Raw genomic sequence first — 12973 nt, 5'->3', positions numbered from 1 at the left:
ACACGGTGGCTTGATGTGGTTTTTGAGTTGACACACGACACGCGTGATGTTCGAATCAGAAGGCTCCTCGGATCTTCCTTAGTTCCGTTACTTTGTTCCTTTCTTTAATCCTTCCTTCCTTCAATACTTTCTATCGTTCAGTCCTTCCTTGCTCCGTCCTTCGACCTATTCCTTCCGCCCTTTTCCTTCCTTCGATCCTTTCTTCATTCCATCCTTTCTAACGTTCAGTCCTTTCTTCCTCCGTCTTTCACCCTGTTCCTGCCTCTCTTTTCCTTCCTTTTTTCCTTCCTTCCTTCCATTCTTTCTATCGTTCAGTCCTCCTTTCCTCCACCGTTCACCATATTTCTTCCTTCCTTTTCCTTTCTTCCATCCTTTCAATCATTCAGTCCTTCCTACCCCCATCCTTTGCCTTATTCCTTCCTCCCTTTTCCTTCCTTCCATCTTCCCTTTCTTCTATCCTTCCTATTTTTTAGTCCTCCCTTTCTCCCTCCTTTGCCTTATTCCTTCCTCCCATTTCCTTCCTTCCAACCTTCGTTCCTTCTTTCCTTTCTATTGTTCAGTCCTTCCTTCCTCCATTCTTTGCCTTATTCCTTCCTCCATTTTCCTTTCATCCTACTATCCTTCTTATTGTTTAGTCCTTGCTTTCTCCGTCTTTTGGCTTATCCCTTCCTCAATTTCCTTCTTTCCTTCCATCCTTTCTATAGTTTAGTCCTTCTTTCCTCTGTCCTTTGCCTAGTTCCTTCCTTCCTTCCTTCCTTCCTTTGATCTTACAGTCATTCCTTCCTCCGTCCTGTTCCCCGTTTCTCACTCTCTCCTGCTTCCTTCTATCCATCCTTCCTTCCTTCCTTATTTGTAATTTTTAGTCCTTCCTTCCTCCGTTCTTTTCCTTATTTCTGCCTCCCCTTCTTTTTCCTACCTCCTCCCTTGCTTCCTTCATCCATCTCATCCTTCCTTCCTTCCTTCCTTCCTTCCTTCTTTCTATCCTTTATATTGTTCAGTACATTCCTTCCTCCATCATTTGCCTAATTCCTTCCTTCCTCCCTTCCTTCCTTCCTTCTATCCTTTATATAGTTCAGTACATTCCTTCCTCCGTCATTTGCCTAATTCCTCCCTTCCCTTCTTCCTTCTATCCTTTATATTGTTCAGTACATTCCTTCCTCCGTCATTTGCCTAATTCCTTCCTTCCTTCAGTCCTTCATCGCCTTCTTCTTTACTTTCATCTTTTCATCTTTCAGTTCTTGCTTCCTCCATCCTTTGCCCCATTTCTCACTCCCTCCCTTTTATTTCTGACCTTCCTTCCTTTTCTTCCTACCTTCCTTCTTCCATCACTTCCTTTTTCCATATGCCCCTCCCTTCCGCCGTCCTTTGTCCTCTTCTTTCCTCCCTTCTTTGCTTCCATTCTTCCTTCTGCCTTGCCTCAATTCAATGTTTAAAAACAATGTTTACATTATTTTGCTTTACAGTTAATATTGTCCCAACTCGGTTTTTCCAAAGTCCAAAACGATAAAGTTGTACTTTTATTTGATCATCGCCTCATCAGTTGGCAACAACAACAACTCCGGCAAACAACTTCCTACTTCTCGGCACCTGCGGCTTCCCACCTCGCAAGAGTCATTGCCCTTTCAAAACTCCTGCAGGGATTTTTCGACTTATTTTTATTAGCATCGAAGTATTAATAGCGGGTCGGGCCGCTCCCCGGGCCTCCGTCCTCAGCCGAGATTTACACCGGCGGTCCAGATCCACAAAGTTGCTGGTGTCAACACCCCCCCCCCACTTCCATAGCCTCCGTAAGATCACAATAAACAGTAGAGTCGGACCCTGCCAAAAAAACCCGCCGATGAAAAAAGGAAAATAGAACAAGTTTTGTGGGCTCCCGGTGTTACTATGGATACAGGGTCGAGTTCCCCCGGCATTCGGGGGGAACACAGCGAGGTTCTTTAATGGTCGCACAGAGGCGAACGCAGCCATTGGCTGAGCTATTCTAAAGAAGACACACAAGAGCGTGCGAACGCACACTCGGCGAAAGCGGCAGGTAGATAAAAAGAAGGTGAAGGGAGAACATGCAAACCCTCGTCACCCGTGGCCTCGCCATTATGGAGGTTGACACCTTGACGGCTTGACAGTTCCCAATAAACAGCTATTCCGTTGCGCCTTAGGACATGGAGTTATTTACATTTTAGTATTGTTAGGATAGCGTGATGGAGACCTTTTTTGAGGGTGGGGGGTGGGGGGGGGCTTTCAGTAGTTTGTTATATATTTTTAGATTTGTAGCTTTCAAAAATGAGTTTTATTTTACACTTTCGTTTTTCAAAACTCTCTTGAAGTGAATTGTCTTTACTGTTGAAAGATTTTATACATTTGACTATAAAGGATTTTATACGATTGACTCATAATTTAGATTTGTAGCTTTCAAAAATGAGTTTTTTTACGCTTTCGTTTTTTCAAAACTGTTAAATCATTTAGCTGAATTGAAGTGAATTGTCTTTACTGTTGAAAGATTTTATCCATTTGACTATAAAGGATTTTATACATTTGACTATAAAGGATTTTATACGATTGATTCATAATTTAAATTTGTAGCTTTCAAAAATGAGTTTTTTTTTTACACTTTCATTTTTCAAAATTGTTAAATCATTTAGCTGAATTGAAGTGAATTGTCTTTACTGTTGAAAGATTTTATACATTTGACTATAAAGGATTTTATACGATTGATTCATAATTTAAATTTGTAGCTTTCAAAAATGAGTTTTTTTTTACACTTTCATTTTTCAAAATTGTTAAATCATTTAGCTGAATTGAAGTGAATTGTCTTTACTGTTGAAAGATTTTATCCATTTGACTATAAAGGATTTTATACATTTGACTATAAAGGATTTTATACGATTGATTCATAATTTAAATTTGTAGCTTTCAAAAATGAGTTTTTTTTTTACACTTTCATTTTTCAAAATTGTTAAATCATTTAGCTGAATTGAAGTGAATTGTCTTTACTGTTGAAAGATTTTATCCATTTGACTATAAAGGATTTTATACATTTGACTATAAAGGATTTTATACGATTGATTCATAATTTAAATTTGTAGCTTTCAAAAATGAGTTTTTTTTTTACACTTTCATTTTTCAAAATTGTTAAATCATTTAGCTGAATTGAAGTGAATTGTCTTTACTGTTGAAAGATTTTATACATTTGACTATAAAGGATTTTATACATTTGACTATAAAGGATTTTATACGATTGACTCATCATTTAAATTTGTAGCCTTCAAAAATGAGTTTTTTTTACACTTTCATTTTTCAAAACTGTTAAATCATTTAACTGAATTGTCTTTACTGTTGAAAGATTTTTTTACATTTGACTATAAAGGATTTTATACGATTGACTCATAATGCAATGAAGATTTTCACTGAGTAGGCTTTGGTTCAGGCTGTTCCAAATGCAAAATATTTTGTCTAGTTCTGTTGATAACAGACTCTGACGGAGGACGGCAGGCATTGTTTTGAGTATTCCAGACATCGCGACGCTCTTCGGCGAGATGGTGAAGCCCAGGGGGGGCCACCTTCGCACGCCCATGGGAGGAGTCGGCACGCCATTGTGCGGGGAGACGTGGGCCAATAAGGAGAGAAAGGACTACAGAAGAGGGCTCCCCAGAGACTCCAACGACACTAATTCGGCCGTTTTCGATGGAATACACTAAGTTAGATTGCTGATGAAATGAAATCTGCCCCAGTGTGAAAATGTCGGCTTTCTTGTTCACCTTTTCTCTCAAGAAACGAGCGTGCATAAATTGTTTGGTCAATGTAGGTTGTGTTTGGTTAATGGAGTCAGATAACTCATTCGAACAATTTGGTAAACGCTACATTTTTATATTTAATTCTCAACACTGTCGATGATATCAAGGTTGTGAAACATTGTGTGCAATGAGATTAGACATGGCACTCCTAGGTAAAACATGTACAGACTTTGAAGTGAAAAAGGATAAAACAAATGGTAAAACTAAAATTTAACATGTCATCTTAATTCTTGAGTTGAAAGAGTTTTAAACCTTAAACTCAGAAGTCAAGTCATGTTTATTTGTGACGCCCTTAATCACAAGAAGTCTCAAAGGGCGTCGCAGACTATTAAGACACCATCCCCTGATCTAAAACCTACATGAGGGTGACTCGAGTCTACCCGCTCATTTGGCGCCAACTGCCGTGGGTTCTGATTGGCTCTCTGTCTGTATTTGAACCCAGTCCTGTCTGTCCCATGTAATCAGTCCGTCTGCGAACCTCTGTTGATATAAGGCAAGCCTTTACTGACCCGGACTCCTGCCTGTCCAGTTTTTGCACCCGTTTTTCCACCTGCCCGTTTCTGATCTCCCTGTTTGTCTCCGACTACGACCTGTTTTTATCCCGACCACATCTGCTCTCCCGTCCCGGCTTACGACCCGTTTTTGATCCGGACCACATCTGCTCTCCCGTCCCGGCTTACGACCCGTTTTTGATCCCGACTACGTCTGCTCTCCTGTCCCGGCTTATGACCCGTTTCCGATATCAGTGACTCCCCAAGAGTTGAGAACCGGTGATTTTTTTCCCCCCCGATGCCGAAAAGATCAGCAATGTTAATCGAGCCCTTAATCACAAGAAGTCTCAAAGGCGTCGCAGGCTATTATGACACCATCCCCTGATCTAAAACCTACATGAGGGTGACTCAAGTCTACCCGCTCATTTGGTGCCAACTGCCATGGGTTCTGACTGTCTGTCCCCTGTTGTTAGTCCGTCTGCAAACCTCTGTTGATACAAGGCAAGCCTTTTTTTGACCCTGACTCCCGCCTGTCCCATTTTTGCGCCCGTTTTTCCACCTGCCCGTTTCTGATCTCCCTGTTTGTCTCCGACTACGACCTGTTTTTATCCCGACCACATCTGCTCTCCCGTCCCGGCTTACGACCCGTTTTTGATCCCGACCACGTCTGCTCTCCCGTCCCGACTTACAACCCGTTTTTGATCCCGACCACATCTGCTCTCCCGTCCCGGCTTACGACCCGTTTCCGATATCAGTGACTTCCCAAGAGTTGAGAACCGGTGATTTTTTTTTTCCCCCGATGCCGAAAAGATCAGCAATGTTAATCGAACCCTTAATCACAAGAAGTCTCAAAGGCGTCGCAGACTATTATGACACCATCCCCTGATCTAAAACCTACATGAGGGTGACTTGAGTCTACCCGCTCATTTGGCGCCAACTGCCGTGGGTTCTGACTGTCTGTCCCCTGTTGTTAGTCCGTCTGCAAACCTCTGTTGATACAAGGCGTGCCTTTTTTTGACCCTGACTCCCGCCTGTCCCATTCTTGGACCTGTTTTTCCACCTGCCCGTTTCTGATCTCCCCGTTTGTCTCCGACTACGACCTGTTTTGATCCCGACCACGTCTGCTCTCCCGTCCCGGCTTAAAACCCGTTTTTGATCCCGATTACGTCTGCTCTCCCGTCCCGGCTTACGATCCGTTTCCGATATCGGTGACTCCCCAAGAGTTGAGAACCGGCAATTTCTTCCCCCCAATGGCGAAAAGATCAGCAATGTTAATCGAGCCCTTAATCACAAGAAGCCTCAAAGGGCGTCGCAGACTATTATGACACCATCCCCTGATCTAAAACCTACATGAGGGTGACTCAAGTCTACCCGCTCATTTGGCGCCAACTGATTCTGATTGGCTCCCTGTCTGTATTTGAACCAAGTCCTGTCTGTCCCCTGTTGTCAGTCCGTCTGCGAACCTCTGTTGATTCAAGGCAAGCCTTTTTTGACCCTGACTCCTGCCTGTTCCGTTTTTGCACCCGTTTTTCCACCTGCCCGTTTCTGATCTCTCCGTTTGTCTCCGACTACGACCTGTTTTGATCCCGACCACATCTGCTCTCTCGTCCCGGCTTACGACCCGTTTTTGATCCCGACTGCGTCTGCTCTCCCGACCCGGCTTACGACCCGTTTCCTGCATCGGTGCCTCCCCGAGAGTTGATAACCGGCCAATTTTTTCCCCCCGATGGCGAAAAGATCAGCAATGTTAATGGAGCGAATACTAATAAGGCGGAGAAGGAGTTTTTCGATGGCTACGGCGACGTGGTCGGACAAGATGGCGACCTTGGGCCCGGCGAGGAGGAGCATCAATATTTCAGTAGCGGCGCTTGACACATCAAAAAAAGGCGAAAGCGAGAAAGGAGACGGAGGCGGCGGCCGGCGATTCCTTCCTCATGGAAGATTGATGCGCTTCATGAATATTCATACGCGGATGAATATTTGAGCCGGCCTCCTTTGGAGAAATTAGCTTCATCTTTACACTTATCAATAATTCGCAGGCCAGGTGAGCGTGTTGGACTATGAATTAGTCATGGCCGACGCTGCTGATACTGGAGGGGGAATTATATCAAACAATGCCAGGGAATGGAGAGATACATTATCCTTTTTTGCGTGTCTCTCGTTTTGGGTGTGTTTGTGTGTCGCCATGTTGGTGCATTTACTTTGGATGAGCGTTGAAGGATTTGATACGTTTGACTATAAAGGATTTTATACGATTGAATACAAGTTACATTTATTGAGTTTCATGCGAGATATTCACTGACTGGGCTGGAGTTCAATGACAGGTCACGCTGTTCCAAATGCAGAGTACTTTGACGAGTGAATTTCAATAACAGGACTCTCTCTCTCTCTCTCTCTCTCTCTCTCTCTCTCTCTCTCTCTCTCTCTCTCTCTCTCTCTCTCTCTCTCTCTCTCTCTCTCTCTCTCTCTCTCTCTCTCTCTCTCTCTCTCTCTCTCTCTCTCTCTCTCTCTCTCTCTCTCTCTCTCTCTCTCTCTCTCTCTCTCTCTCTCTCTCTCTCTCTCTCTGACGGAGGACGATGTTTTGAGATCAAGACCCTGATGATGTAGAAACACTCGGTGTTGTTTTGAATTTTCCAGACATCGCGGCGAGGTGGCGGAGCCCATGTTGGGCTTCCTTGGTACGCCCATGGGAGGAGCCGGCACACCATCTTGCGGGGAGACGTGGGCCAATAAGGAGAGAGCTAAAGGACTTCAGAAAAAAGCTTCACAGAGATTCCAGCGTCACTATTTCGGCCATTTTCTTAGTTAAATTGCTAATGAAATGAAATCTGCCCCTGTGTGAAAATGTCGGCTTTCTTGTTCATCTTTTCCATCAAGGAACAAGCGCGCATAAATTGTTGCGTGAATGTAGGTTGTGTTTGGTGAATGGAATCAGATAACTAATTCGAACAATTGATAACCATGATGAAAAGATGATAACCATGGAAACGAAGCTTGTGATGATCAAGAAATACAAAGAAAGCACATGAATGAATACCCTCACTATGTTGCACGTCCTTAACCAATCAACAATCGCAAAAATCATTGATAATAAGAAGGCGATTAAAGAAAGGAAAAGAAGGAAGTTAAAGGTTTGAAAAATTTTTCATTTCAAATCCGCTGTCTCCTCCCCCCCCTGCATCCAGCCGGTACTAGACTTGACCAGCTCGAGTCATGGCACACTAAAGGTGGATACAATTTCATTTTTCCTTTATATTTATAATGTTAATCACATGCATGTCTATTAAACTTTCAAGTATGTACTATAATATATTTCAATGTTTTTTTTTTATCTAGGGTACTGTTTTTTCAGAGCAAATCAACATGGGTTTCACTCATCCTGTCCCATATGCAGAGAAACACCCCCAAAGCATGATGCTACCACCCCCATGCTTCCCAGTAGGGATGGTGTTCTTTGGATTGTACTCTTCATTCTTTTTCCTCCAGACACGCTTAGTGGAATGATGAACAAAATTTTTTTTTTTTGGTCTCATCTGACCACAAAACTTTCTCCCATGACCACTCTGTATCATCCAAATGGTCTGCATGGGGTTTTCTGCAAGATGGTTTCAGTTTGTGTGGGTTTTGGAGAATTGGGCGTGTTTTTTTTATCTTTGTTCAACGTATACTCCAATTAAATGTGCTTTGGTACATGAGTTTGTGTGTTTTTTGTGGGCGGGCCTTACTTGTAGCAAATGCCTTCGGTGCTGTTCCGACGTCAGCGATTGGTTTTCGTCGGCCAGCGCGTCGCACACGTCCGTCAGCCAATCCCAAAGCTCGTCGTAAGCGCTCTCTAAATCTTGCAGGCTGAAAGGGAGGAACGTCGAGAAATGGAGTTACCAGGGCGGACATTTTCAGAGGGATGGGACTGGTCGACGCACGGGATTGGCCTCTGTGAGAAACTTAGATAGAGAGAATGATAGAACGATAGATAGACAGATAGACAGAGACAGATAGACAGAGACAGAGACAGAGACAGAGACAGACAGATGTCTAGATAGATGTCCAGATAGAGAGAGAGAGAGAGAGAGAGAGAGAGAGAGAGAGAGAGAGAGAGAGAGAGAAAGAGAGAAAGAAAAAGAGAGAAAGAAAGAGTGATAGATAGATAGATAGATAGATAGACAGATGGATAGACAGATAGATAGATAGAGAGAGAGAAAGAAAAAGAGAGAAAGAGAGAGTGATAGAGATAGATAGATAGATAGATAGATAGATAGATAGATGTCTAGAGATAGATAGATAGATAGATAGATAGATAGATAGATAGATAGATAGATAGATAGATAGATAGATGTCTAGAGAGAGAGAGAGAGAGATGGATAGAGAAAGAGAGAGAGAGAGATGTCTAGATAGATAGAAAGAGAGAGAGATAGATGGATAGATGTCTAGATAGATGTCAAGATAGATGATAGAGAGAGAGAGAAAGAGAGAGAAAGATAGTGAGAGAGAGAGAGCAATAGATAGAGAGAGAGAGAGAGAGAGAGAGACAGATAGATAGATGTCTAGATAGAAGGATAGAGAGAGAGAGAGAGAGATAGATAGATAGATAGACAGATAGATGTCTAGATAGAAGGATAGAGAGAGAGTGTGTGTGATAAATAGATAAATAGAAGGATAGATAGAAGAATAGAGAGAGAGAGAGAGAGAGAGAGAGAGAGAGAGAGAGAGAGAGAGAGAGAGAGAGAGAAAGAGAGAGAGAGAGAGAGAGCGAAAGAGAGCTCGATCGATCCATTGACAGACAGATATAGATAGATGTTTCCGGTTTCCTCTGTGGTGCACGAAACGTCATCCCTCTCCGTCCCGACGATGACGAAGGCATATTTTTTTAGAATGAATAAGGCTTTGAATCTTGACTTATAAAGACGCTGCCCCACTTACAAACGAGATCGTTTGTAACTTGACTATAAAGATAAATAAAGTTAAGTTTAACTTACTTTTGGAGGAGTAAGGCGACTTCCTCCTATAATTTAAATGTTTAAGAAGTATGTTTAAGGCTTGTATAAGTAACCTGTATTGTTTTGTACTAAAAAAGAAAAATTACATAAAATAATATGCTCTATAAAGATAAACAAAGTTGAGTTCAACTTACTCTTGGAAGATGCGCTTCAAGAGTTAGGCGACTTCCTCCTCCATGGTAAAAAGTGGACGGAAAAAAAGTGATCCAACCATTTTCTCAACCGCATCAAGCTTTCTTATTCCACTGTCATTTCAAGAGAAACCGCTTGCCTCTTCTTTACACTTTACACCAACCATATCGAAGTTCTTAGCGTGCTAGAGATACAGTGCAGTGTGTATACACACAAACCAGGAAGTAGAAGCCAGATTTCTTCTTCGGGGTGGATGCTGGGTGAGCTCCCACAGCGCCACACGGTGGTAGCGGCGGAAAGTAGCAGAACAGAACTGTCCTATACTCGGATGAAGGTGCACACAATCGAACTTACAGCAATGTCCGGATAGTTTTTGACATCCCGAAAAAAATATTCGTAATTCAAAGTAGGGGAGCGTCTGTATATTAGCTTTTATCACTACACTACTTGCCATATAGGCCGGCATCTACACACTGCCATACAGTCTAATACGATGGATACAGGAACGAAAGGAGGCAATAAGTGTTGATCCAAGTCACTCCTGCCATCTAGTGGTGATATATCATACTGATATCATTCACAGAGGCTTGACACTTACGAAACAGTAGCCTCATTGCCTTTAGAATCGTTAAAAAATTACTCTTCTGAAAATGTATGTTTACGTTATGGCACTGAGTGAGTTCACGGCAGATCTTGAATTTCTCCCTAATGATATACTGATATTCTCCCTACCGTCTATACCACAGGTGGCGAACAGGTGGAACGCGGGCCAAATCGGGCCCGGTGAGGGATTGAATCCGGCCCGCGAGACAACACTCAGAGAAGCGCAAGAGAAAAACAAGCTGCAGGTTGAAATATGTCAACTTGATGTTGCCAAAGCCAGGTGCCTCGAACAAAGACACTGTACTTGGATTTAATTCTCTCTCTCTCCCTCTCTCTTTTTTTTCCACCCCTTTTCTCCCACTCTGTCTCTTTCACTCTCCGTGTCTCTCTTTTTCTCTTCCTTTGTATCTTTCTCTCTCTGTGTCTTTCTAACTTGTTTTGCTCTAACTTCCTTTTTTCCTTTCTCCCTTTTCTCTATCTCTCTTCCTATCATTTGTGCTTTCTTTTCTCTTTTCTCTCTTTCTGTCTTTCTATTTCTCTTTGGATTTCTTTCTTCCTCTCCCTTTTTCCCCCTTGACTTCTCTTTTTATCTCTTTTGTTTTTCTCTCTCTCTCTCTCTCACCTTTTCTCCAAGTCTCTGTCTCTTTCCCTTTCCGTGTCTCTGTTTTTCTCTTCCTTTGTTGCTCTTTGTCTTTCTCTCTCTCTGTCTTTTTAACTTCTTTTGCTCTAACTTCCTTTTTTCCTTTTCTCTCTTTTCTCTTTCTCTCTTCCTATCCTTCGCGCTTTCTCTTCTTTTTTCGCTCCTTCTATTTTTCTATTTCTCTTTGGATTTCTTTCTTCCTCTCCTTTTCCCCCCTCTCTCACGACTTTTCTTTTTATCTCTTGTTTCTCAGGCTCTCTCTCTCTTTCTTTATCCCCTCCCTCTTTCTCTTATTTCTTTATCTCTCTTATTCTTTCTCTTAAATCTACTAGTCCGGCCCCCGACAGAATATTTGTTCTATCGTGTGGCCCCCCCAGGTTAAAATGAGTTTGACACCCCTGGGGTTGGTTAGTTTATATTTATATTTAGTTAGGGGCCACCAGTAGTGAATGGTAGGCAGTGCATGGAGAGTGGTTGTCTACTGGTTCGGTGTGAAAACAAGGTTGCCTAACCTAACTCCCCCCCATTATGGCCCCCCTCCCTCCCTTGAGGCAAGAGCCCATCAAATATGAATGCTATCGGGTTTTGGGACCCAATGGCATAAAAGTTAACACACACACGTACAAACCCTGGCTGTTTTATTATGCCGCCTGTGTGTCCACGTTTTCGCTTTTGTATTATTCATACATTTGTCGGGGGTCCGGGCAGGATCGGCGGACATTTTTTCTCAACATTAGCGCCGAAATTGTTTGGAATATTCGGGTAGCCCCCCCGCTGACAGTTTTGACAGCTCTGTCAAAAACACAGACATTCACATTCCTCCCTTGGACAAACCTGTGAGAGTCCGGCGAGTGTATGTAGCGCCCCCCGCAGGTAGGAGGACTGTAGCGCAGGCCGGCGAGTTTTGCGGCCATCTGCCGGAGGCTGTCCCTCTGGGCGTCATGGCAACTGAATGGTAGCTCCACCTGGAAGAGGCGGGGCAAAACAACCGAAATTTTAAACAACGTACGACGGACAATCGTGTTTTTCCGGATTAGCGCTTTAAGAGAAAAACGACAACAGGTAGATGAGTCCATCTTGTTTTTCGAGTGAAGGAAATTTTTCCCAAATTTCTAAATTTGAAGGTGTGGTGCTTCGTTTAAAGCACAGGTGTCAAACAGGCGGCCCGCGGGCCATATCAGGCCCACTGAGGGATTGAATACGGCCGGCGAGACACCACTCAGAGAAGCGCAAGAGAAAAACAAGCTGCAGGTTGAAATATGTCAACTTGATGTTGCCAGAGACAGGTGCCTCGAACAAAGACACTGTACTTGTATTTCTTTTTCTCTCTCTCTTTTGTTTCTCATGCTCTCTCTCTCTCTCTCTCTCTCTCTCTCTCTCTCTCTCTCTCTCTCTCTCTCTCCTTTCTCTTACTCTCTGTCTCTCTTTCTCTTTCACTTTCTGTGTCTCTTTTTTTCTCTCTTTGTTTCTCTTTCTCTCTCTCTCTCTGCTATTCTCTCTCTTTCTGCTATTCTCTCTCTCTCTCTCTCTCTCTCTCTCTCTCTCCCCCCCTCTTTTCTACCAGTCTCTGTCTCCGTCTCTTTCACTCTCTGTGTCTCTCTTTTTCTCTTCCTTTGTTACTCTTCGTCTCTTTCTCTCTCTGTGTCTTTTTAACTTCTAACCTAACCAGTAGACAACCACTCTCCATGCACTACTGGTGACCCCCAACTAAAGATAATAAAAGGTTCATATGAGTCAGGATCTGTGTTCCCTCTAAGCTGCGCGCGTGCGCAATTGCGCACTGCTCGCACATTCTCAGCGCACAAGAAAATATAGCCAGCGCACAAAAATCAGGGCTCAAAATGACTCATTAAGAAGCGACTTAAGTCAAAGTTACAGTGCATGAAGGTCAAAATACACGGGTTCCCCTGACGTTGTGTCCTTAATGCGGTATTTTGAAGTCGAGTCAGAGTAGAACGAAGTTGAGTAAAGTTAGTAGAGTTGGTCAAAAACCGGCTACTTCGGCTCGGCTCACTAAAAGGAACCGGCTCCTTGGGGTCATAAACGGCTCTTCGGGTTGTTTTTGCTTCTTTCATCCCAACATGACCAAATATTAAGTGAAATTATGCACAAAATGACTTAAAGAAAGAGGGGAATAGAACAAAAAAGAAAAAAATACCAAAACGAAAAAGTAGTGAAAAGCTGAGAAAAAAAGGAAACAAAATGAAATGAAATGATCTGCATTTCTATAGCGCTTTTCAAGTCAATGACTTCCCAAAGCGCTTTACATTGTGCTTCACATTTCCCAATAGCGGCCTTGTATTGCAGCCATGTAAGACTCTA

At 43.0% G+C, this 12973-nt stretch overlaps 1 protein-coding gene across 1 annotated transcript in view; it reads right to left on the bottom strand.

Annotated features, from left to right (window-relative positions):
- The window catches only part of akap6 (A-kinase anchoring protein 6), a 147195-nt gene that overhangs the window by 47360 nt on the left and 86862 nt on the right, over positions 1–12973 (bottom strand). Inside the window, exons 14-15 of the mRNA XM_088354684.1 lie at positions 11486–11616; positions 8008–8128 (exon numbers count right to left, since the gene is read on the bottom strand). Of these exons, the coding sequence (XP_088210810.1) occupies positions 8008–8128; positions 11486–11616 (252 nt within the window). The remainder of the gene's footprint in view (positions 1–8007; positions 8129–11485; positions 11617–12973) is intronic.

This window comes from Urocampus carinirostris, chromosome 15 (assembly GCF_059441175.1).
Source record: "Urocampus carinirostris isolate Australia breed hairy pipefish chromosome 15, RoL_Ucar_1.0, whole genome shotgun sequence".
Classification (NCBI taxonomy): domain Eukaryota; kingdom Metazoa; phylum Chordata; class Actinopteri; order Syngnathiformes; family Syngnathidae; genus Urocampus; species Urocampus carinirostris.
Note: the sequence above shows the minus strand (reverse complement) of the source record. Positions and strands in the feature narration are given on the sequence as shown.